Below are 27,302 nucleotides of genomic sequence, written 5' to 3' on the forward strand. Positions count from 1 at the left end.
AGTGCTGGGATTACAGGGGTGAGCCACTGCATCCACCCCATTGTTAGTTTTTATATGGAAAAGTGTATTGGCTCATTTTATTCATTTACTAAACTCACATGTAATTGGGTACTTTCTTTTTTTCTTTTCTTTTTTTTTTTTTCTTAGCAGACCTTAACTACCTTTTTCCACACAGATAACACATGAATATGTTCTCATTGTAAAACATTCACATAATACAGGGAAAGGATCAGCTCTCCCTTAATCCCCCTTTTCCTTTGCAAGTCCACCTTTCCCCGCAGAAGTACCACTGTAATCACGTTGGTATATTTTCTTTTTTAAATTATTTTTTATTTTTATTTTATTTTTTTTTTTGAGACAAGAGTCTCACTCTCTTGCCACGGCTGGAGTGCAGTGGCGCAATCTTGGCTCACTGCAACCTCCGCCTCCCAGGTTCAAGTGATTCTCCCACCTCAGCCTCCCAAGTAGCTGGGACTACAGGCGTGTGCCACCACGCCTGGCTAATTTTTTTGTATTTTTAGTACATACAGGGTTTCACCATGTTGGCCAGGCTGGTCTCAAACTCCTGGCCTCAGGTGATCCCCCCACCTCAGCCTCCCAAAGTGCTGAGATTACAGGCGTGAGCCACTGTCTCTGGCCAATGTTGGTATATTTTCTTTCAGATTATTCTCAGCGCAATTACATTTATCTATATGTGTATGTATATATACATATATATGTGTGACATACATAAATATATTGTATAATTCCATTTTGTGGGTTTTTTAAAACATAAATGGGGTTTTTAAATGGCTAGTAATAGTCAATGTTCTTGTATGTATATTTTGCATACTTTTATAATTATATTCATAGACTGGAAGCTTAGTGGTAAAATTGCTAGTTCAATGGATATTTACATTTATATTTTTATACCTATACTCCTACTAATAGTGTATGATGTATCTGTATTCCCACATTGCCAAAAGTGAGTATTCTCAGACTTCTTAATTATTGCCAACTAATAGGTAAAAATTGTATCTTTGTTTCAATTTGCATTTCTTCAAAGGTGAAGTTTAACATGTTTTCATTTATATTGACCCATTTGTATTTTTTTCTCTAAACTGCTTCTTTATATCCTTTACCCATTTCTACAATTTAAAAAAATATTCTTACTGGTTTATGTGGGCTTATTGTAAATTAAAAAACTGTTGCATCATGTTAGCTGAATTTTCTATCAATAATCTTTTTTTTTTTTTTTTTTTTTTTTTTTTGAGACAGAGTTTCGCTCTTGTCCCCCAGGCTGGAGTGCAGTGTCGCGATCTGGGCTCACCGCAACCTCCCCACTGCCCCCCACTGCAGGGTTCAAGTGATTCTCTTGCCTCAGCCTCCCAAGTAGCTGGGATTACAGGCGCATGCGCCACCACTCCCGGCTAATTTTTTGTATTTTTGTAGTAGAGGCGGGGTTTCTCCATGGTGGTCAGGCTGGTCTCGAACACCTAACCCCAGGTGATTTGCCTGCCTCAGCCTCCCAGAGTGTTGGGATTACAGACGTGAGCCACCGCGCCGGGCCTCCATTTTCAATGAGTTGTTTTTAAAACCCATTAAGCTAGTTTTGAAAGTAATTTTTAAGACTAGAGTACCATTGTTTCTGTAGTCCCCAAGAATCTTTGCAGCCAGTTTCTAACCTTGTGTAACGTGAGGCAAATGCTCTTATTGAATTCTTTTTTTTTTTTCTGAGAGGGAGTCGCTCTCTGTTGCCCAGGCTGGAGTGCAGTGTCATGATTTTGACTCACTGCACCTTCCGCCTCCTGGGTTCAGGTGATTCTCCTGCTTCAGCCTCTCGGGTAGCTGGGATTACAATAAGCCCACATTACAGTCTCTCGCCACCATGCCCAGCTAATTTTTGTATTTTTAGTAGAGACGGTGTTCCACTACGTTGGCCAGACTGGTCTCAAACTTCTGACCTCAAGTGATCCGTCCATGTTGGTCCCCCAGAGTGCTAGGATTACAGGCATCAGCCATGGTGCTCGGCTCCTACTGAATTCTTACATGTGAACTATAGCTCATCTGAAGCAAAAATAAGGCAATTGGGAATAAATGTAGATATTATCAGGAGAATAATGCTAGCCTATTTTGAGTTTTCTAACTTAATCTGCTAAATAGATTTAAAATTACAAGTTTAGTTTCTAGTTAAATAAAACAAACAACTATACACAGTACTTCATTAGACCAAATTAATGAACTTGTTTACTCAAAATTATTTGCAATATGATGGGGTAGGTAACAGCACTGAATCTATCAGGTTTTTCCGACTCAGAAAAATCCCTCTTCTGTTATTTAGTACTATCTGTCCTTGTGACATTGGGCAAGTTCCCTTGGTCTCTCTGTGCCTTAGTTTCCTCATATCTAAAATGAGCCATGCCTCATAAGGTTATTGCAAAGATGAGACAGGCTTGTACATAAAAAAAAAATACTTAGATTAATTCCTGGCCCTGTCTGGGTACTCAATAAATGTTTACTACTGCTGTTGTTTGTGGGGAGATGGGTGGAAAAGAAATCAACCAACCAGATAGGAACTACACTGGATCATCCTCCTGTGAGAAAATTGTGCATCTGGGTAGTATCAAGCAGAATTATCAGCCTCCACTGACATCACCAAACCAGAGGTTAAACTTGCTGTAACCTCAGAAATGGGCAGTGGGAGAAGATCAAGGGTCATTGTCAAACACTCACCACTTATAGCCCCCATAGCCTTGGGAAAACACAGCACTGGAATATTATTTTGTTTTGTTTTGTTTTCATTATCTTGTTCATGTTGGTGTCTGTTGTGGCTCTGTTTCCCTTGGAAACTAAATTTCTAAATTGGTAATCCATTGCCTCTTGATTATTTCTCTTCTCTGAGTTTATACCTTAAAATTTCTTGACTTCTTCCCATTTGCTACTTTATATTAGCCTTATGCTAATAAGTATAGAGCTCTCGCTGAAGGATGGATAAAAGTCATGGAGCCTGTAAATCATAATAACACCAATTTTATATGAGCATTTTCCAAAATGTTTTTACGAGAAAAAAGTCTGTATTGGTATGTTCCCAGATTCTGTAGCTTCTATGAAACTTAAAGCCACCATTGGAAGGGGACAATTTAAGATGAAGTTAGCTTGAAGAGAGACAAAAATAGGATTGAATTAAAAATTATGCCTTGCAGGGTTGAGCATTTTGAACCTTATAGAATATAACATATGATATATATGGTGAACTTGAGAGAGGTTGTTTCTTTTACATCTCAATTTTTCTCAAAGAGACAATTTTATATTATAGTTTAAAAGTATGGGCTTTGGAATCAGACTAACTGGGTTTATATTCTGATGGGTGACGTTAAGCAAGTTATAACCTCTTTATGACTCAGTTTCCTCATCTGTAAAATGAGAGTAATAATAAAAATACCTCTTTATAGAGTCGTTAGAATTAAATGAGGTATTATAAAACATGCTTAACTCAATGCCTAGTAAATAAGCAACTCAGCAAATGTTAACTATTTTTAGTGTCACTACATTGTTTTTCAAGCTTGGCTCTACTGTTTTCTAAAATATATATAGTAACTCTGTTAGGGCCTTCCTGTCTTCTCCTACCATTATCTCTAGTTGATCTTACAGACTACATGTGTTTCTATACTGGTATGTCATATGAGTTTGCCACCATATTTATATGCTAAAAACTTGAATCTATACATTCAGTGGCTACTTTCCTGACCTCCAGATATTTTAGGTCTAAGCCATTCACATTTGACCATCTCACAGGCACTTCTAATACATCCCCTTCCTCCTCAAGATTTGTTGCTGCACCACTGTTTCATATTTCATTAAATAGCACCACCTGATTCTTCAAATCAGAAATCTTAATCTTGATCCCTCCATTGCCAACCATTTCAATCAGTAATCAAGTTATTTTGATTTTAATACTTAAACACATTTATTAAATGTTTTCATTTTTTATACTTCTTGTAGTCCAAGTTATCCAACAGCAAGAGACTGGATAAATAAATCATGATAGATTCATAGAATTGAAATGCTATAAGGACACTAAAAAGGAATAAGGTACAATATATGTCCCAATATGGAAAGGTCTCTAAAATACAGTCAATGAAGCCAAGTGCAGAGAAAAGTATATAGTATATTCCCATTTGTATAGAAATTTTGAAGGCTATTCATACATATATAAGTGGATACTAAATTTTGGGGGAAGGATTCATGAGCTAAATATTTATTACCTTTTGGGTGAGAAACTAGGGGACTAGGGTAGGAAAAACAAAGTTATTGCTCATTTTATATCTTTTTGTATTTTTTAAATTTTTAGTATAAAAGCAGCAAGGCAGTGAAAAACAAACAAACAAACTGAGGTTGAGCAGTTGAGCTTAGTGTCCTTTTACAGATGAAATAAGTTAACTTTTCTTGTATATCCCCAGAGAGAAGTTAATGGCAGAGAACTACTAAAGTAACTAGTGCCTGACACAGAGTAGGTGCTCAATAAATATTTGGCTAGTGATAAAGGAGTAAATGGTGATTGTCCCTTTTCTATCCAGATTATCTTTATCCTGGAATGCTGTTAGCACTCAATCATTGCCATCTGCAAGAGAGAATAGATAGTGTGAGGGACTAGAATCAGAATTTGGCCAGTAGTTAGTGCAGACTACACATTGCTTTTCTGAAAGGGTATATGGCTCTGAGATCAGCTCTTCTGACAAAGGGAAGGAAAGAGTCTCAAGGGTGCATCAGGGCTAGTGTGAAGAGCTCGGAGGGTTCAGACAGACAGAATAAGTGACATAGGGCCCAGCACGGTAGCTCACACCTGTAATCGCAGCACTTTAGGAGGCCAAGGAGGGCAGATCACTTGAGGTCAGGAGTTTGAGACCAGCCTGGCCAACATGGTGAAACGCCATCTCTACTAAAAATACAAAAATTAGCCAGATGTGGTGGCGCATACCTTTAATCCCAGCTACTCGGGAAGCTGAGGCCGGAGAATCACTTGAACCTGAGAGATGGAAGTTGCAGTGAGCCAAGATTGTGCCACTGCCCTCCAGCCTGAGCAACAGAGGGAGACTCGAAAGAGAGAGTGAGAAAGAGGAGAGAGAGAGAGAGAGAAAGAAAGGGAAAGAAAGAAAGAAAGAGAGAGAAAGAAAGAAAGAGAAAAAGAAAAAAGAAAAGAGGAAAACAGAAACGTTGCAACAATGACTACTGAGTTGGAAGATAGACAATCATTGACTGTTCTTAGCCCAGTAGATGTGCTGGATTGTGGACCTGTAGTATTGATATTAATAGTGTGTCAATATCCAAAAGAAACCATTCAGTAAAGTGCCATTTATGGAAGAGGCTAGGTTTATTGAGATATCTAACTTTACTAGTTAATATCTATGGCCCAGATAGTCAGATTTGCACTTCTTTTCTTATGTTGACACCCCAACAGAATTTTTTAAATAAGGAAAATTTTTTATTGGAAGACTGAAGTTCAGTTAGATGAGCATGAAGTTTATGTAGAAATAATCTCCCAACAGCTTAGCTCAGCTATTCTTAAAGTTTTTAAAATTTAAGGCTCTACTGGAGTAAAATGATGTTATATAGAAAATTATTTTCTTCAGATATTTTTAATACTGTAATAACATTTCTCAGCCTATTTAAAGGTTCATATTGATCATCACAATACTTAGTGTAACCAAGTGCTATAATTATTTTGGTTTTATATTAGTAGCTGATTAAAATTTCAGTGCGTAAATTCTAATGCAGTTATTTTGAAGGTAACTCATTTCACTCTTAGAAAGCCTGTTGAGTTTTTGCAACAGGCTGTTGAGCATTGCAAGTCATGGAAAAACAACTAATTTTCCATTTTGGTCATTGCTTTTCAAATCAGTCATCATCCCAAAATAAAAAGTAAATAATGAAAGCAGCTGCTAGGCTATGTATTTTTTTGTGATTTTTTCAATCTTTGATTCCTTATACTCAAAAACAGGTTCTCAGCCTTAGAACTATTGACACTTTGGGCCAGATAACTCTTTGTGAGGGTTGTCCTGTGCAATATAGGATGTTGAGCAGCATCCCGATCTCTACACACTAGATACCAGTAGCGCTGCTCACATCCACCCCACAGTTTTTTGGGTTTTTTTTGTTTTGTTTTTGTTTTTTAAGACGGAGTCTTGCTGTATTGCCCAGACTGGAGTGCGGTGGCGCTATCTCGGCTGCAGCCTCCGCCTCCCAGGTTCAAGTGATTCTCCTGCCTCAGGCCTCCCAAGTAGTTAGGACTACAGATGTGCACCACCACGCCCAGCTAATTTTTGTATTTTTTTTTTAGTAGAGACGAGGTTTCACCATGTTGGCCAGGCTGGTCTCAAACTCCTGACCTCAAGTGACCCACCCATCTTGGACTCCCAGAGTGCTGGGATTATAGGTGTGAGCCACTGTGCCTTGCCAACAGATTGTTTGTTTGTTTGTTTTGAGACGAGTTTTTCATTGCTTACTGCATCCTTGACTTCAGGCTCAAGCAGTCCTTCACTTTCAGCCTCCCAGGTAGCTGGGACCAGAGGCACACACCACCATTTCTGGCTAATTTTTTTATTTTTAGTGGAGACAAGGTCTTGCTTTATATTGCCTAGGATAGTCTCAAACGCTTGGCCTCAAGCAGTTCCTCCTGCCTTGGCCTCCCAAAGTCCTGGGATTACCGACATGAGCTACCCTGCCTAGCACACCCCTCAGTTTTAACAGTGAAAAATGTCTCCAGAAATTGCCAAATGTGGGGAGGGGGAGTTGTGCAGTGATGATTTACTTTGAGAACAACTGCTTTATAAGAACATAGTAGTTTTTTTGTTTCTGCTTTTTGTTTTTAACTGTCTTGTTTAATGGTGATTTTAAAACATGGCTCAGAAAAATCACATAATTGAGAATAGTTTATTCCATGAACTTTATATTAGTTTGTGGAAAGAAAATGTGAATAATTCAAATTGACAGGTAAGTAGACACTTATTTGTGCCTCCACTGAGACTAGCACCTTGAAATCATGTTGCTAGAGGATACCTTTGATACTTGTTGACCTTGGTGAAAATATTAAAAAGTGTAGATATTGTTGGAGGAAGTTTGCAAGTCCAAATACTTGCTCATCATTTTCTGAATTTTTTCTAATAAACACAAAATATAGCACATGTAGAAGTTACACTAGTTGATACACATGTGATTAACTCATAAATTTATTTTAGATCTTATCTATATTAACATTTGCTTTTTGTCATATTCTCTTTCAATAGACATTAAAAGTACCACTACTATGGAAGTACCACTGCTAGATGGAAGTTTGAGCTGGACATGGTGGCTCACACTTGTAATCCCAGCACTTTGAGAGGCCAAGGTGGGAGGATCGCTTGAGGCCAGGAGTTCAAGATCAGCCTGGGCAACATAGTGAGACCCCATCTCTAAAAAAAATAAAAATAAAAATAAAATCACCTGAGACTATTAGATGGAAGTTTGTAAGACTCTAATGGGTTTTTTCTGGTTTTTATTTTGTTTTGTTTTCTTTTCTTTTTTAGAGACAGGATTTTGCTATGTTGCCTAGGCTGGAGTGCAGTGGCTATTCACCGGTGTGATCATAGGCCCTACAGCCTCAAACTCCTGGGCTCAAACAGGCATCCTCAGTAGCTGGGACTACGTGTGGAGTGTTTTAAAATCTAATAAAATGGGCCGGGCGTGGTGGCTCACGCCTGTAATCCCAGCACTTTGGGAGGCTGAGGCAGGTGGATCACCTGAGGTCAGGAGTTCGAGACCAGCCTGGCCAACCTGGTGAAACCCTGTCTCTACTAAAAATACAAAAGTCAGCTGGGCGTGGTGGCTGGCTCCTGTAATCCCAGCTACTTGGGAGGCTAAGGCAGGAGAATCACTTGAACCTGGGAGGCGGAGGTTGCAGTGAGCCGAGATGGCACCATTGCACTCCAGCCTGGGCGACAAGAGCATAACTCCATCTCACCAAAAAAAAAAAAAAAAAAAAAAAAATCAGTAAAATGATATTTTCCCCAGATTATAATAATAAGTTGAATTTTTTTGAGTTTACATTTTTGTTCCATAGTATTTTCTTAAGCCTTTTATACCAGACTTTAGGAAAACCTAGCATCTGATTTTTAAAAGACTTTTATTATAGACCTTAAAACTGTATTTTAAGGGAAAGAATACTACAACGAAAACTCCATGGCCAGGCCTGGTGGCTTATGCCTGTAATTCCTGCACTTTGGGAGGTTGAGGTGGGCAGATCACTTGAGCTCAGGAGTTCCAGACCAGCCTGGGCAACCTGGTGAAACCCCATCTCTACCAAAAATACAAAAAGTGAGCTGGGGGTGGTGGTGCATACCCGTGGTCCCAGCTACTTGGGAGACAGAGATGGGAGGATCACTTTGAGGTTGCCGTGAGCAGAGATAGTGCCACTGCACTCCAACCTGGGTGACAGAGTGAGAGACACCATCTCAAAAAAAAAAAAAAAAGCTCCATTTACCCATCACTCAGCTTCAGCTTCATCAGCTGTTAACATTTTACCAAACTGTCTCATCTGTTCCTCTCCCCCTCCCCCATCTTTTTTCTTGGTATATTTTAAAGCAAATACCATGTGACTCCCATTTGGCCTGTTATAAATAAATTTTTAAAAAAAGCAAATATCAGACATTACCTAATTTCACCTGTAAATGTATCAGTATGTATCTCTAACAGACAAGTACTTGCTGTGATTTAGGTGTGGTTTGTCCCTGCCAAAACTCATGTTGAAATTTAATTGCCATGCAACGATGTTGTGAGGTAGAACCTTTAAGAGGTAGGACCTAATGGGAGGCATTTAGGTCACTAGGCTCCACTTTCATGGATGGCTTGGTGCCATTCTCACAATAGTGAGTGAGTTCTTGCTCTCTCAAAACTGAACTAGTTCTCTTGGGAACTGATTAGTTCCTGAAAGAGCAGGTTGTTATAAAGTAAGGACATTCTTAGTGCTTGGCCCCTTTGCACATACCCACTCCCCCTTTGACCTTCTACCATATTATATCTAGGCAGCAGAGCCCTTGCTGGAAGCCAGTGGCATGCTCTTGAACTTCCCAGCCCGCAGAACTATGAGCTAAGTAAGCTTCTTTCTTTATAAAATATGCAGTGTCAAGTATTCTGTTATAGCAACACAAAACAGACTAAGAACTCTTTTTTTTTTTTTTCCTTTTCCAAGATAACTCTGGCCAGGCACAATGGCTTACACCTATAATCCCAGTGCTTTGGGCCGAGGTGGGAGGATCACATGAGCCCAGGGGTTGGAGACCAGCCTGGGCAACATAGTGAGACCCTGTCTCTAAAATAAAAAACAATTAGCTGGACATAATGGCACATACCTGTAGTACCAGCTACACAGGAGGTTGAGGTGGGAGGATTCCTTGAGCCCAGGAGTTTGAGGCTGCAGTGAGCTATGCACACCACTGCATGGGTGACAGAACAAGACCCTGTTTCTAAATAAATAAATAATGATAACCCCAATATAATTGTCTCATCTGACAAAATTAATAATAATTTCCTAATATCTAATACCTAGTCTGTGTTTGGGCTTCCTTAAATTCTCAAAAATGCCTTCTTACAGTTGTTCCAAGCAGGATCCAAAACAAGTCCCTACGTTACATTTGGGTGATACGTCCCTTTAGTCTCCCCACCCTCTTGCCTCCTTTTTTTTTTTCTGAGTCAAGATCTGGCCCTGTCATCCAGGCTGGTGTGCAATGGTGCGATCTCAGTTCACTGCAACCTCTGCCTCCCAGGCTTAAACCATCCTCCCTCCCACCTCAGTCTCCTGCCTCTCACCTTTTTAAAAGTCATTTATTTGTTGAAGAAATTTGGTAATTTTTTTTGGTGTTTTTTTTTTTCAAAGACAAATGCATTTCATTATTTATTTAGATATAACCTTGAGTCATAGAAACTAAATAATTTGATCTGCAGGATTTCCATGCTCTGTATTTAGCTTATTTTTTAGCATAAGATGGCATTTGGTTTAGCACAAAATTCTGTATTTTAAAATACCACTTTTGGCCAGGCATGGTGGCTCATGCCTGTAATCCCAGTACTTTGGGAGTCTGAGGTGGGCGGATCATTTGAGGTCAGGAGTTCAAGACTAGCCTGGCCAGCATGGTGAAACCCCATATCTACTAAAAATACAAAAAATTAGCTGGGTGTAGTAGTGCATGCCTGTAATCCCAGCTACTTAGGAGGCTGAAGCCAGAGAATCAGTTGAACCCAGGAGGTGGAGGTTGCAGTGAGCCAAGGTCGTGCCACTGCACTCCAGCCTGGGTGACAGGGGGAGACTCTGTCTCAAAAAATAAAAAATAAAAATACCACCTTTTTATCTTGTTTCTCAGAGTGTTGTGAGTTTTATTTTACTACCTGAACAAGTTTAAGAGTCCCATAGCATTCTAACTTTGTGCTTAAGGAAGCTGAAACAGGGAGAGGATTTTTCTGGAAACAGAGCATACCTAGAAAGTACCAGAGCACTCAATATTTCCTTGGTAATGTTGAAAGCTTGATGAACCGTGGTTTTATCAGAAGTATCACAAGATAAAACTTCTTAGGAAAAACTGTTCCTGTTTTGTTTTATCCCCTGTGCCTACATGTTGCCTGACATGGAAGATGTTCAGTAAGTATTTATTATTGAGTCAGTTGCCTAATTCTGCCATCTTTGGCTCATTCTTCTCTGGCCCAAGACCTGAAAGCTTACAACTTGTTCTATCTATAAGAGTTTAAAGCAGTTTAAAAGAGTGAAGCTAATAATAAAAGCACTGTAGCCAGGTAGAACTGCTCATGCCTATAATCCCAGTGACTCAGGAGGCTGAGGTAGGAGGATCCCTTGAGGCCAGGAGTTGGAGACCAGCCAGAGAAACATAGCAAGACCCCATCTCTACAATAAATTTAAAAATTATCTGAGTATGGTGGCTTGTACCTGTAGTCCCAGCCACTCAGAGGCTGAGGTGGGAGGATTGCTTGACCTCCAGGGGTTGAGGCTATAGTAAGCTATGATCGTGCCACTGCACTCCAGCCTGGGTGACAGAGAAAGACCCTGTCTCAAATAAAAGCTAACCAGCAATGATGTAGTAATGACACTGGCACTTGTACAGAATACATCATGAATCATGTAGTAAACAAGCACTGCCATAAGTGAATGGTCAGACTTTATACATCTGGGAGATCTGATATCTTTTCCTTTTTTTCTTTCCTTTTTTTTTTTTTTTTTTGAGATGAAGTCTCGCTCTGTTGCCCAGGCTGGAGTGCAGTGGCAGGATCTCAGCTCACTGCGACCTCCACCTCCCGGGTTCAAGGGATTCTCCTGCTTCAGTCTCCCGAGTAGCTGGGATTACAGACATGTGCCACCATGCCTGGCTAGTTTCTGTATTTTTAGTAGAGATGGGGTTTCACCATGTTGGCCAGACTGGTCTCGAACTCCTGACCTCAAGTGATCCACCCGCCTTGGCCTCCCAAAGTGCTGGGATTACAGGCGTGAGCCACCGCACCCACCCGGATCTGATATCTTTATGTGGGGCCTGCAGGGAGTAGGGCTGGCAAGAAGTGCCAGTAGTGTAGGACTTGGATGAGACATTTTCTTAAAGAGCTTTCTTCAGCAAAAAATTTGTGATTTTCCTGTCTATTTTTGTTTATTTTTATTGCAAAAATGTTTCAGCCACCAGAACAATCTTAGCACAACCAAAGGTTCTTGGCTGTTTTTCATTTAGCAAAATTCTTTCTGGTGTTATGATATGTGTTTTCTGTCAGCTAAAACTTACAGGAATAGTGAACCACAAAGATTTCCTGAGGAGCTCCCACATGCTGTGTCTGAGGTTTCTCGTATTTCTTTTGGCATCACTAACATTCTCCAATACTTCGAAATTATAGTTTGAATCCAGTGTTAATGATTTCTCTTCAAAAAAACAACTTAAATAAAACATTTGCGGTTTTGTTTTGCTTGAACCAAGGAAAAATCATAATAGAGACAACTACCTACTCTGCCTTACCCTCCACACAAAAACACCCCTTTCTAAAGCTACCATCTAATACTTTATGAAAAATAAATATTTCCCTGTATTTATTAGTGTATAAGCCTAATATCCCAAAACCTCTAAAATATAGTGGTCAGAACAGTTGCAATAGGGAGTCTCCCCTTGCTGTAAAAGAAAAAAGTCAAAATAAATTATCTTATGTTGAGTGATCAGGTTTTAATACTAAGACATTATTTGCCTTTTTCACTCTCATTCTCATGTGTGTATACAGAGTACAAAAAGCTCATCAGATGGTTGCATATTCTACGTTAACATTTAGCTATTTGAAACTATTACTTGTTTTGGTACGGCTATTCTTTGATACTACAATGATCAGAAAAGACTATTAAAATACTTCTGGCTTTCCAACTATATTATTTGTGTAAGCCTTGATTTTTCTGTATACTTCACACAAAACAATACATTGCAACACATTGAATGCAGAAGCAGATATAAGTATCCAGCAATTTTCTATTAAGCCAAACAATAAAGAGATTTGCAAAAAGTGTAAAACAATCTGTTCTTCTCAATAAATTTTTTTCATTTTGGAGAATTTTTTCATTAAAAATATGTTGTTTAACATTGTAACAGGTTTATTGCTATTTTCAAGTAAAATAATAAGTTTTTTTTTTAATTTTAGTTTTGAGTTCTAATATGATGTCATTAGACGTCCATGTAAACAAAAGCTCTTAGGGGCTCTTAATAATTTTTAAGATTATAAGGAGAGCTGAGACCAAATAATTTGAGAACTACTGGTTAGGATATGGTTTTCTGAGATCTATTAAATAATACACAAGTTATTTGACAGTTTCAGTGAAAAGGTGATAGCAATTTTATTCCTAAACATTTTAAAAGAATTAATGTAAGCATAATGAATAGAACTTGAGTGTTCATAATGTTCATACAGTATCTGGGTTTACATGTGTTAGGAAGTGGTGTGATTTGCACTAACAGCCAAAAATAGAAAAATGCAAATATGAAATATAATGGTAGATAACTAGAAATTACATTTTATTAAACCTGCAATACATTCACCTCAGTCGCCAGAGGTTGTCTTCTATGAAACTTTGACAAATACTTTGTTACCTACAGCCATGAAACAAAGTATGGTGATCACCTTGGTAAGCCAGATTTTTCCAGAACTGTAAAACAGTACTTTCTGAGATAAAACTGATCTGTTACTAATGATGGGGAAGAAACCAAAACTACTGAGGAATCACTCATAGTTATATAGCACAAATGGATGTGCCACACCTTTAACAAGAAGCCTGTGAAACCAGCCAAAAAGTTAATGAGAAATTGTATTTGGAGAAAAAGCAGAATAAACTACCGGTAGAATTTACTGTATCACATGATACTGTTGGATATGATCTGTGATATATAAGGTGAATGATTAATGTGCTGTCATTGTGAAATGTGAAATAGCAAGTGTTCTAAATTATGGTGATCCGAACTGAGTGTGTATATATGCCCTCAGCTTATATACAGAACATATTTGAAGAAAAAAATATTCTTGTTTCTCTTCTGATTATCATTTTTTAAAAAACAATCTATACTACATTTTGTTATTCTGTGATCTGTGACATAAAGTGGAAAAGGAAAGGACGTTGGGGTCACCGATGAGAGAATATCAGCTATGTGTGCAGTAAAAAAGGGCATTATAATCTCAATAAAAAGTTTGTACTCATCTCAACTCTCTAAGTCTCTTGCCAGAGAACAGTTAGCAGTCAAGAGTATGTCTCCTGGTTTTGACTGAGTCTTTTATTAGAAGAGGAGGGCACGATGGCTTGCACCTGTAGTCCCAGCTACTCAAGAGGCTGAAGCCAGAGGATAGCTTGAGCCCAGGAGTTCTAGGGCAGCCTGGACAACACAGTGAGACCCTATCTCAAAAAAAAAAAAAGAAAGAAAGAAAAAGAAAAACAGAAAACAAACAAAAAGAATAGGAATCAGCAAATTAAGGTTTTTGGGCCGGATTTGCCACCGTGACCCATACCCCCATTTTTGTATGGCAGGTTTTTAAAACGTTTTTAAACAGCTAGGGAAAATATCAAAATATTTTGTGACATATGAAAATTATATGAAGTTCAAATTTCAGTGTCTATAAATAAAGTTTTATTGGGACATAGCCATACTCATTAGTTTATGTATTGGCTGTGTCTGTTTTCTCACTACAGCAGCAGACTTGATTAGTTGTGACAGAGACCATATGGCTTGCAGAGTCTGAAATATTTACGATCTGGCCTTTTACCGAAAAAGGCTGCTGACCCAGAGTTAGAGTAACTTCCCTTTGATCCATCTTATTTATTGTTCTTCCCCATGGGAGTTCATTTGAAGAAAGGGTTCTACTGCCTTAAAAACAATGTTTTTTTTTAAAGTATGTAAGGTCGGCCCAAACAAATGAACTGGCATTCTTGTTCTTTTGCCCGCAGTGGGGCAAGAGCAGGGTGGGGTTCACAGTTCACTTTGAAAATGCAGATTCAGCAATTCAAGGCAATATTTGAATATACATTATGGGTGATATCGAGATTAACCATTTGTGCTGCCAGAAATTTTAAATCTGGTAGAGGGATATATTATATTACCTTTTTTTGAATATTTTTCTTAAAAAAAGAGATTAAACATAGCTTAAAAGAAAGGCATTTGACTCAATTCCTGTTCTCTCAAATTGATATTCCACAAATTGCTACCAGTCCAGCAGATTCCCATTCTTCCTTATTCCTCTGAATGCAAGAATATATTCCCTAAATGTCTTGGTCTATCTTAGGTATCTCTCCTGTTTCCATAGTATCCAAATAATTTCCTGACATTGTTAACTTGCTTGGTGTATTTGTACTAAACTATAAGTAACTTTTTGGTGTCTTCCTTAATAGACATGGAAGGGACTGTTTCTTATTTTAGGTAATATAGTATAATCCTGCTTTTTCTAACTGAGTGAACCCGTTTCCTCATCTGTGGAATTGGAATAAAAATAATAATAATGATAATGATGATAATAATACCTTTTATTGTTGTGAACCTTAACTGAGAAGATGAAAGTAAAATACTTAGTTAAGATTTTGCCACATAGTATTTTAACTGTTGCTCTTTTTTTTTTTTTTTCTGTTGTTTTATCTCTAAAACCTAATTACAGTCTTTTTGGAGATTTAAATATTTCATTGAATGGAATCAAGATTTATTTATTTATTTTTTATTTTTATTTATTTTATTTTTTTTTTTGTGAGACAGAGTCTTGCTCTGTCACCCAGGCTGGAATGTAATGATGTAATCTCGGCTCACTGCAACCTCCGCCTCCCAGGTTCAAGCCATTCTCCCGCCTCAGCCTCCCAAGTAGCTGAGTTTACAGGCACCCACCATCATGCCCGGCTAATTTTTATATTTTTAGTAGAGACAGGGTTTCACCATGTTGGCCAGGCTGGTCTTGAACTCCTGACCTCAGATGATCCGCCTGCCTCAGCCTCCCAAAGTGTTGGGATTACAGGCGTGAGCCACTGCGCCTGGCCAAGATTTATTTTTAAACATGTCACCAACTGTATGCTTTAGAGAAGGTTGAAAGTTAAAATTAAAGCTTGCTGTTCAGAAATAGTTATCCAGTAGATTTTCATCCGGTAGTGACATTGATATTTCTGTTTGATGGGGTTGGGGTGATTTTTTTTTTTTTTTTGGTCTGTTCCGAAAATCTGTGCTGTTTCCACATAGCTTATATATAGTTAAAAGTATAAATGGAGTGCTTACTGTGTGGCAAGGACTGTTCCAGATGCTTTATATTAATTTAATTTTCATAAGAACTCTATGAAGTAAGTGCTATTAGTGCTATTTTTAGATGAGACAGCTGATGCATAAAAGGATTATAAATTTCCTGGTTACTTAGCTAGTAAGAGGCAGAGTTGGGATTTGAATCTGTAGATTGGTTTTTGTTTGTTTGTTTGTTTTGAGATGGAGTTTTGCTCTTGTCGCCCAGGCTGGAGTGCAGTGGCGTGATCTCGGCTCACTGCAACCTTTGCCTCCTGGATTCAAGCGATTCTCCTGCCTCAGCCTCCCGAGTAGATGGGATTACAGGCACACGCCTTCATGCCTGGCTAATTTTTATATTTTTAGTAGAGTCAGGGTTTCACCATGTTGGCCAGGCTGGTCTGAAAGTCCTCACCTCAGATGATCCACCCACCTTGTCCTCCCAAAGTGCTGGGATTACAGGCGTGAGCCACTGTGCCCAGCAGATTGTATTCTTAACCTCTGTGTTCTAATGCTTTTGTTAGCCATACTGTGTCCTATTTGTCATATGCTCGTATGTAAGATATAGCTTATCTAAGGTAACATTCTTGAAGAGTTTAAAGTTTGTTCACAGTGCTGAGCATATGGTAGATAATACGTATTTGTGCTTGAATGAATTAAGGAATATGATGAGATGATAAAAATATTATAATTCATACAATATAATTGTTTAATTCTTCTTGGCTTTGAGTAATAACATTGTCATTTGAGTTATCTATAACATTGGCTATTTTGAAGCAGTCTAAGACTATAAAATTTGGGGCAATGAAATTGCTTAACAATCTATTTATATTCCTAAACTCATTTTTTCTTGCTGGTACTCACTCAAAAAAAAATCTGTGTGTTTTATTTAGCATTTTTCCTTTTTTGGGTTCCTCTGTTGAATTGTTTGTTGATTCGTTTGTGTTAAATGGCATTGTATTATGACAGATAATTCAGTTCTTATAGAAGACGCCTTAAAGAATTTGGACATACTGGTCACAATAGTGAAGTCTGGTATTAAGTTTGGCCCCCGAAACTTTTGAAATAGTAATGATCTTGAAATTTATTTTATTTTATGTCTTTTTTAGAATTCTCCACTTTACCAATACTTACAGGATCTGGGACACACAGACTTTGAAATATGTTCTTCTTTGTCACCAAAAACAGAAAAATGCACAACAGAGGGACAACAAAAGCCTCCTACAAGAGTCCTACCAAAAGTAAGAAGGCTTGCTCATTCTTTCTGGCTGAATCTTTTGCACTTTACCTTACTGGCTATTCACATACTTCTTAAGCACTTCCATGTCCTCCCTCACACTGGTAAGACTATTTCATCAATAGTACAAAACTTTCTGTTAGATAAACATGAATCCTTACTGCTTTGGAATATTAATTTATATCCAGTGAGGAAATAATTTGGTAGAGAATTAAAATACATTACTTATTTAAATATTGATGCTATCCAAACAGAACCGAAAAAAATATACTAAAACTTTAATGAGAGCACAGCTAATAGGAATCCTCTACTAACTGGATTTTTCTGTTTAAATCTTTTTTTTAAAAAACAGCATGAATTACAAGAAAGCAAACTGATATTTCTTAAACACAGTTTCAGGGGTAGATAATGGAGTGAGTATAACTTCTGGTGCCTTTTTTATCTATAGAATTAAATACTTTTATACAGTAAATATCTCATAGTTGATGTCCAGCATTGTGAGGCCGAGATACTAGAAAAATCTCCATTAATTATGTTCTACAAAATGCATTTTCTGGATTCATTTATGTCCTGCTAGCCATGTTTACTAAAATAAGAAATTTAAGGGCCAGGCGCGGTGGCTCACGCCTATAATCCCAGCATTTTGGGAGGCCAAGGCGAGTGGATCACCTGAGGAGGTCAGGAGTTCGAGACCAGCCTGGCCAACATGGTGAAACCCTGTCTCTACTAAAAATGGAAAAATTAGCTGGGCATGGTGGCGGGCGCCTGTAATCCCAGCTACTCAGGAGGCTGAGGCAGGAGAATCTCTTGAACCTGAGAGGCGGGTGTGGCAGTGAACCAAGATCGTGCCATTGCACTCCAGCCTGTGCAACAAGAGCAAAACTCTGTCTCAAAAAAAAAAAGAAAGAAATTTACTCTATTTTTAGATGAGACAGCTGAAGCATAGGAGGATTATAAATTATCATAGGTTACTTAGCTTGTAAGAGGTAGAGTTGGGATTAGAACCTGTAGTTTACTCCCAGAGTTTATGTTCTTAACCTCTGTCTACATGTCTAGTATATTTTAGTTTTAACCAAAGGAATTGTAATTTAATAGAAAAAATATAACCAAATTTCCTCATTCCTTGAGCATTCTAGTTTAATCAGTGTTTTATCACTATTGACAGGAGCATTTAAAACTTTCAATTAGTCGTTTACAGGGAAAGTATGGATTGGCAGAAGGATCCTTTCCCCAATCTTCTTACAAAGACATACCTAAAATGTGAGGTAACCAAGCTGGCCCATTTGTAATAGTCAAGTAAACACTAGAGAATTTTTTGACTAACACCTAGAAGGTGAGAGTTAGGAGAGTTACAGCTCACATGGATCAGAACCAGTTTTCCTAGTCCTCCGTTTATACCATTTCTTCCCTGTGCCCCTTTTAAGTGTGAATGTTCCTGGGAAATGGTTCGTATATAATAGGCTATTTAATAAGCTTGGATTTGAGGTTACTTAGCAACACAAAACAAAGAATGGCCAGGGGATAGTCTTAGAGCAGCAGATGGTCATTGACCTCTAATTTTTTGTTTTGTTTTGTTTTGATACAAACTTGGGTTTTATAGGTATTATTGTCATTTATGACAAGTATTTTTATATGTAGAAATGTTATTGCTAGTTTATAAATAAATCAAGTGAGAGTTTAAAATTGAATCCCCTCAGAAATTGAGGAACAATAAAAAGCATAGCCAGAGGTTGTTTTAAAAAATTACCAGGCTGGGCATAATGGCTCATGTCTATAATCCCAGCACTTTGGGAGGCTGAGGCAGAGGGACCACTTGAGCCCAAGTGTTGGAGACCAGCCGGGGCAACATAGCAAGATCCCATCTCAAAAAAATTATCATATGTCTAGAAAGTTTGTTTTGTCTTCATTTTATTTATTTATTTATTTGAGATAGGGTCTTCCCCTATCACCCAGGCTGGAGTGCAGTGGTGTGATTACAATTCACTGCAGCCTTCACTTCCTGGGCCCAAGTGATCCTGCCACCTCTGCCTCCCAAGTACCTGGGACCACAGACATGGGCCACCATGCCCAGCTAATTTTCTTCTTTATTTTTTGTAGAGATTTAAAAATTGCCACTCACTATGTTGCCCAGTTGGTCTCAAACTCCTGACTTCAAGCAGTCCTTCTACCTTGGCCTTACAGATGTGAGCCACCACACCCATCCATATTGCACATTTCTAAGACAAGTTTTTAACTATAGGATCTATATTTTTCTAAAATGAAATTCTTTTTTTTTTTTTTTTTTTTTTTTGAGACAGAGTCTCACTCTGTCGCCCAGGCTGGAGGGCAGTGACACAATCTTGGTTCACTCAACCTCCATCTCCCAGGTTCAAGCAGTTCTCCTGCCTCAGCTTCCCAAGTAGCTAGGATTACAGGCACAGGCCACCACGCCCAGCCAAGTTTTGTATTTTTAGTAGAGATGGGATTTTACCTTGTTGGCCAGGCTGGTCTTGAACTCCTGACCTCAAGTGATCCGCCTACCTTGGCCTCCCAAACTGCTGGGATTACAGGCGTGAGCCACTGTGCCCGACCAATTTTTTTCCTAATTTGGGGAGAGCTAAATTTTAGAAAACTTGTTGCATTGTTTAGCTCATTGTCAGGGAATGTATGTTTAGAATTGCTCCCAAAATTCTGTTCAAGGAATAAAGTATCAATTATTTCCTCTGAAAAGCCGTTTTTCTATGAGTTCTTAATGAAACCATCCTTAGCATTAATTGCCCTCTCTTTTTTAACTTTATTTTTGCATATGCTTGTTAGTAGTTGTTAAGTAGTCTGCCCTGATATTCTTACTATGAATATTCATTCTGTCTCTTTTTCTGGTTTCTTTTCCTGTGATTATTCTTAAATTCATTCCATAGAGTTTTAGCAGCAGGCTTCTTGTTGGCTTGATGTCTTCTCTGGGGATCTCATCTACTTTCTTGCCACTTATGTCCATTCTCCAGGCTTTGCTGAGTTCCAGATACTTGTTAGACATTTTCATCTACATGTGCCCCACAAAGCTCAGATTCAACTTGTCTAAAATAGGACTTCCTCAGACGCCCCCAAAACAAACAAACAAAAAATGTTCTTTTTAATAGTCCCAAATCACCACCCTCTCAGTTACCATACCGTTTCCAATCGTGCTGACGTAGCCTTGGTCATCAAGTGATACATCAAGTCAGCTTCTGTGTCTCTTAAATCTAACTCTTATTCATGATCTTTTTTGTACTCATTACCTAATTCAAAGGCCTTTATTGTTATTTAGGTGGGTGATTAATTTTCTTTTTTCTTTTCTGAGATGGAGTCTCGCGCTGTCGCCCAGGCTTGAGTGCAGTGGTGCAATCTCAGCTCACTGCAACCTCCACCTCCCGGGTGCAAGCGATTCTCCTGCCTCAGCCTCCTGAGTAGCTGGGATTATAGGTGCCCACCACCACGCCTGGCTAATTTTTTGTATTTTTAGTAGAGACGGGGTTTCGCTATGTTGGCCAGGCTGGTCTCGAACTCCTGACCTTGTGATCCACCCACCTCGGCCTCCCAAAGTGCTGTGATTACAGGCAGGAGCCACCGCCCCTGGCCTTGAATATCCTCTTAATCATGCTTCTTGTCTACAATCATACCCTGCCAGTTTAGCCCCTGCACTATTGCCAATTATTTTTCTTTATTGTTTCACTTCCTTGCATAAAAATCTTTGGTAGCTCCTCACAACCTACAGGATAATGTTCATACTATTATGGTGTGTAAGACTAAGATCCTTTAAAACCTATCTCAGTGTACCTTTTTAACTTCCTTACTAATCCCTTCTTCCCTTGGGTCGTAACTGTCCTGGAGTGCACCACCATTCCCGTGGCATGTGCTTTAATGGCTCTTTCCTTTATCCTCTTCCCTTGACTGAAGTATTCTCCTTTTTTTTTTTTGAGACGCAGTTTCGCTCTTGTCGCCCAGGCTGGAGTGCAATGGTGTGATCTCAGCTCACCACAACCTCTGCCTCCCAGATTCAAGTGATTCGCCTGCCTCAGCCTCCTGAGTAGCTGGGATTAGAGGCATGCACCACCATGCCTGGCTAATTTTGTATTTTTCATAGAGACGGGGTTTCTCCATGTTGGTCAGGCTGGTCTCGAACCCCCGACCTCAGGTTCTCTGCCCTCCTCGGCCTCCCAAAGTGCTAGGATTACAGTCATGAGCCACCGTGCCCAGCTTGTTCTTCCCTTCTTTGTTGAATTCCTACTCATCCGTTAGGACTGAGCTCCGGTGTTAGCTCCTCTCTGACCTCCTCTTTTCCAATACTTTTTCAGACTTTACATTGATTGTAATTCTTTATATTGTCTCTTCTTCTATACTAAGTTCTTGAAAACAATAGTTACATGTATTTATCTTTTTTCCCATGACCCTTTGCAGTACCTGGGATATAGTAATCACTCAATGAATATAAACTGCACTTACTGGCATGCTCAAGGAATGGGCTATTAAGGTAAATTGAATTTTTGGTTGATTCAGTAGTAAAGCTTTTTTATCAATATATGACAGTTTTCCTAAAATGGTCTAAGTATCTTTTTGACTTAGTATTGTGGAATGAAATGGTCTTAATATTTGAGAACTTGTAACCACCCTATGATTTTTCTTTCTGAAATCAATACTATCATCATGTTGACATAGTACATAATCTTCCCAGGATAAATGGGCTGCTTCAGAAAGACTTCTGCCTGCTCTTTAAAAATCGGATTTTCAGGCCTCATTCCAAATGTATTGAATCAGAATCTTTAGTTTGGGGGCCCAAGAATATGTTTCTCTAAAATCTCCAGGTGATCCTGATATGCAACAAAATTTAGGAACTAATAAGGAGGCTGAGACATTGACAAGGTATATAACCTAGACAGTTTTTTTCTTCCTTTTCTGATATAAATTCTCCTTGATTGGAGGTAAGTAATTTGAAGTTTTTCTGCTGTTTGGGTATGCTTTAATAATCCTATACAATGTCATTCATTTCCTTCAGCAAGGTATCCTGTTAAAAGTGGCTGAAACCATCAAAAGTTGGATTTTTTTTTCTCAGTGCAATAAGAAAGATGACTTACTTCACAAGCTGGTAAGTGGTCACTTCTTTTTGTCACTTTTCAGGGTTCTAGGTTATTAGTGAAATAATTGGTGAATCAGAATTTGTTTTGCTATCAATTTGGGCAGTAATTGATTTTTACTAGAGATTCTGCAGTAACTCAGGATCTTTTAATTTGGGCTTACTGGTATTGTTTATAGCTTTTAAAGAGGTTATTAGCCACTCAGAATGGAATATTCTGATAGTTATTGAAACTTTATTTGTTAGATCACTAATTTACTATTGCCCTCTTCCTCCATTGACAGGTATTCCTCTCTATAGGTAAAGTAATATGTCATTAGTGGGATCAATTCAATCTGTTAAATCACAGAATTTCCCAAAGACTCAAAACAGTCAACCTGAAAGGTCTTTGTGATTTTTGTAAGGCTTTGTTTTTTTCTACTCTCTGCTGTAACAGAACTCCAGAGGGGAAATACTTCAACCTTCTGACATCCTAACAATACAAAATCCAGGGAGTATAGCCTAAATATTCAAGTTATGCGGTTTTCATGGCTCCCAGAAGGAGTAATGTAGTTACAAGTAAGCAGGTTTCAGGATCTCTGCTGGCCTGTGACCTTATCATTCTTGTAAATTAACATTTGTAAAGAGATTGTTTACAAAGTGCTTTCACATTTTGATTTGGTAATCTAAACAACACTATAAGATTTAGTCTACTTCAGTAATGAGAAAACCAAGGTTCAGACAATTCAGTTTGTTTTAATAACTTACTGAGTGAATTGTCTAAAAATGTTCAGCTAGAAAGTGATAGAGCCAGAATTTGAACCCAGGTTTCTTGGTTCCAAAGCCATGCTCTTTCTGGCTCAAGTATTATTATTGAGCCAGAATACATGATCTCTCTAGCTCAAGTATTGTTATTTTTTGACTGACTAAAATTACTTTTTTAGCAATCCAAATTGTCAAGTTCTTTGTTCAGGGTTTCATCTTTTTTGAAGGTGTGTTGAGAAGGTCAATGAAGTGTCTTATTGTCTACATATAATGCCATTTTTATCCAGGTGGAGCCATCTCATTCTTCAGTGATACTAGGACTGTGGTAAGGTATATGGATCCATATACATTTTTCTGTGATTTAGTCATAGTCTGCCTAGGCCTGGTCTTTTCATTCTTGATTCTGTGTCACTGGCCACATGTTTCATGTGATGTTTCACTATACAGTGCCAGCTTCTATATGCATCCCTTTTGTGCCTATATTATGGAGAACTATAAGAATACATACCTAAGGATTAGTTTACTAGTAATGGAACAAGAAACTGCCAAGTTGGCTTTTGGCGTGAGATTGCTTGACTTTTTCCCCTTGATTGTGACATGTTTAAAATGTTGTTAGCTATACAGATATTGAAGCAGACCCTCATTTCTTTTGTAAGAATATTGACAATTGCTCTGTGGTATCTGAACATTTCACTATTGTTCATTTTTATGGTACTTTTCTTAAGAATTAAAAAAGTCCTTTATAGCAACCATGATGGTAGTCGTAATAGCACTTTTTAAGTGCTTTTTAGCCTATAAAGTGCTTTCACACGTGTTATCTTATTTTATCCTTGTATCAAAAGCCCCATGATATCCAAAGTGATTAAGATCTTTGAAGAATACTGACACATGAGTAAGTTCCCTTCTCCATCCCTAAGGAAAAAGAAATCAAAATCTCTTAATTTTTTTAAATTTTTTTATCTGTGCCGTCTCATAACCTTTCATTTCATCCATGTAGAAAGGAATTCCTAAGTACTTTCTCATGCCACTTCCCTATTTAGATCCTAGAAAGATCTTTATCAATCAAATCAAGTCCAAATTTGTCACGTGAGCACTAAAGAGTCTGCATAATTTGGCCCTAACCTACCTTTCCAGCTTTGTCCACCAGTATTTGTATCAATGAACCCAGTCTTCATTTTCCTTTATTCCACACTTATTCTGTATGTCTATGTTTGTGCTCTTATACTGTGATGGAATTCTTTCTGTTTTGTTTTTTTTTTTCTTGATCCATTAGAATCTTTTCAATAAGCACTCCTAGCTTTTTCTCAAAGCTTTCCCAAAACTTCAGCCTATTGTATCTCTTATTTTCTGCATCAACCTAGTAATAATTATGTTGTGTTCTATAAGTTTTTGTATTGTAATATATCCAACATGTGCTTTTCTTTATTGTTTTAATTATTGCATAGATAGTGACAACAGTAATAGCTAACATACAGTGCTTACTATGAGCCATTCTTCTTGGTATTTTATAGATATTGACTTATTTAATCCTCATAACAACCCTATGAAGTAGCTACTGTTATTATCCCACTTTTGCCAAAGAGGAAACTGGCACAGAGAGCTTAGTAACATGCTTAAGTTGTGGAGCAAGGATATAAAGCTAGACACTAAGTCTTGGCACTCAGACTTTTTGAAAATGTGCCAAAGTTTACGTAGTACACATCCCAGGAGCATAGAGCCTCCAGCCATGCAGGTGATACCTGCTAATACTTAAATCGATCAGAATTAGCACCTTTTCAGTTTCTTTATTTGTTTGAGACCTGGATCTGGGCTTCCCAGTCCAAATAGGACTGTCATGACATGTTTCTTAATTTGCAGGTGTCAATTTTTCTGGTAGTTTGATTGTTACCTTGTAACACAGTTAACGTGTTTTCTGCAGTTCTTATTTTTATAATCAGAGAGTAATATATAATTTTACATTTAATCCTTAAGAAAGAAACTTAATTCATTAATCTGATTCAAACAGTTATAATAATCAGAATATAGTTCAAGTTTTTCCTCTATATGGGGCAATCTAATCACTAAGATAACACTGTTTTAGTTATTTGGAGTGTCTTGGTGCCTTTCAAGTTTATTTGTATGCATAGACGATTGTAGGTTGTTGGTTGATCACTTTTTTTTTTTTTTTTTTTTTGAGACAGAGTCTCCTTCTATTATTCAGGCTGCAGTGCAGTGGCACCATCTCGGCTCACTGCAACCTCTGCCTCCCAGGCTCAAGCAATTCTTGTGCCTCAGCCTCACAAGTAGCTGGGACTACAGGTGCACGCCACCAAACCTGGCTAATATCTGTATTTTTAGTAGAGGTGGGGTTTCACTATATTGGCCATGCTGGTCTTGAACTCTTGGCCTCAAGTGATCTGCCTGCCTTAGACTCCCAAAGTGCTGGGATTACAGGGGTGAACCACAGTGCCCAGTCAGTTTGTCACATTCTTAAATCAGATATTCCTAATGCTATTAATACTTCCTCTAAGCACGTTGGTTTTGGGGAGGTGTTATCCCAGTTTTACACATAAGTCTGATGCCAGGGAATGGTGTTAAAGAAAGTGAGTAACTGATTAAGCAGAATATCTGTGAAGAGAGAGCACTCCCATTGAATATTACTGGCTTTTCCACTCTCTGGCAGCTTTAGCCTTCAACTAGTTAGGCTTCTTCAAACTTACCTTATATAGGTACACAGAAGTCTCATAAAAGGTATGGTCTAAAGCTTTTGTAGCAAAAGTTTGATTTTTAATACTTGCATTGAATATGGCTGTGTCTAATTGGGGAACCAAATGGTAAGATCAATTTCAGAGATTACTCAAAAAGCTACCATGCCCCATCTCCTGCGCTCCTTTTTCCTCCCCTCTGAATAATAGTATAAAGTGAGTTGTGTGGCTCTGTTTTTATGAAAGTGGGGTGGGATGTCAAATTAAGTGGTTCCTAATGTTAGAATCAGAATTGTAGGAAGAGAGAAGAGGCAGTTGTTCAAATATGAAACTTAAAAGTGCTGCAGAGGTACATGCAGAGTGTGTCAGTAGATGGTAAAAAAAAAAAAAAAAAAAAAAAAAAAAGCCACATCAGACTAAAAGAAAGATCAACATTCCATTGAGAAGATGCTCTCTTTTTGGACTGAAGATAAATAAAATATATCTAAATGCACCTAATATTAAAAATCTTCTTCTCTAAAAGTGGCATATAACCCTGATCAAGAGGTCATGGGCTCAGTTTGATATATGGTTCACCGCATTCTTACTGAAGTCCTCATTATGATCAGCTAGGCCTGGAATGTGTGGTGTGGGAATGATTAAATTAACTAAGAAGAGCAAACCTGTTGCCTTCACAGCCTAGACCTAATGGGTTTTACTTTAATTGCTGATGGCCTTGTCCATCATTCTCTTTATTTTGATCATATAGTAGGATCACTCTAGTACTAAATTTGTTTGTTTGGTTTTGGTTTTTTTAATTTTTAATTTTTAATTTTTATTTTTTTTGAGACGGAATCTTGCTCTTTTGCCCAGGTTGTAGTGCAGTGGCACAATCTCGGCTCACTGCAACCTCCGCCTCCTAGGTTCAAGAGATTTTCCTGCCTCAGCTTCCCAAGTAGCCAGGATTATAGGCATGTGCCACCACACCCAGCTAATTTTTGTATGTTAGTAGAGATGGGGTTTCACCATATTGGCCAGGCTGGTCTTGAAATCCTGACCTCAGGTGATCTGCCCACCTTGGCCTCCCAAAGTGCTGGGACTACAGGCTGGAGCCACTGCACCTGGCCTCTATTTGTTTAAATTTAATACAAAATACAACTTTAAATTTTCTTTTGAGGCAGACTATATGCAGGGAAACACAGCTACCAAATGCTTAGGATTTGAAATCAAAATTCTGGAAAGTTACTTAATCTCTTTGGGCTTTGGTGTTCTCCCCTACATAATGGAGAGGAGGATAATAAGGTACATCACAGGGTTACTGTGAGAATTCACCTGTCTGCCCTAACACTGCTACCTCATCTCTCACCTCTCTACCATGTGCACTCTGTGCACAGTCTATTAATAATATCATCTAATATCGACGACTCACACTTCCCCAAATTAGAAAGGCTTTTATCCTGTACCATCCCACTTCTCCAACTCCTTTGTCTGGTCAGTTTTTGTTCATCCTTTGAAACTTAGCTCAGGCTTCACCTCTTTTACTTCCTCTGACTTCATTACAGGCTTGGTCCCTCTATGCCATTTTCATAGTACTCTAGGTGTATTTCATTACACTCCTTTGCATGTTATATTGCAACTGTTTACTTTTTGGGTCTCTTAATTAAACTACGAACTCTTTAAGAATAGAGACTTGTATATCTTTTTCATTTTGTGTCTTCAGTGTCAAGCCTGATGCTTGGCTTATAGAAGATATTCCTTGATAGATGAATAGAAAGAAGAGAAGGAGAAATAAATGAGCTGGTATA

The 27,302-nt window shown here is 38.2% G+C and overlaps 1 protein-coding gene across 13 annotated transcripts in view; it reads left to right on the forward strand.

The window, feature by feature from the left end:
• VEZT (vezatin, adherens junctions transmembrane protein) overlaps positions 1 to 27,302 on the forward strand; it is an 83,646-nt gene that overhangs the window by 15,292 nt on the left and 41,052 nt on the right. For 6 of the 13 annotated variants that reach the window (XM_054445413.2, XM_054445412.2, XM_063646584.1 and 3 more), the window contains 2 exons: positions 16,877 to 17,008; positions 22,013 to 22,102. In XM_054445413.2, coding sequence (XP_054301388.1) covers positions 16,877 to 17,008; positions 22,013 to 22,102 — 222 coding nt within the window. Of the gene's footprint in view, positions 1 to 9,035; positions 9,105 to 16,876; positions 17,009 to 21,417; positions 21,491 to 22,012; positions 22,103 to 23,121; positions 23,165 to 27,302 lie in introns of those variants that run through there. The other 7 variants (XM_054445414.2, XM_054445415.2, XM_063646582.1 and 4 more) reach the window with 6 other exon arrangements.

The sequence above is a fragment of the Pongo pygmaeus genome, chromosome 10 (assembly GCF_028885625.2).
Source record: "Pongo pygmaeus isolate AG05252 chromosome 10, NHGRI_mPonPyg2-v2.0_pri, whole genome shotgun sequence".
Classification (NCBI taxonomy): Eukaryota; Metazoa; Chordata; class Mammalia; order Primates; family Hominidae; genus Pongo; species Pongo pygmaeus.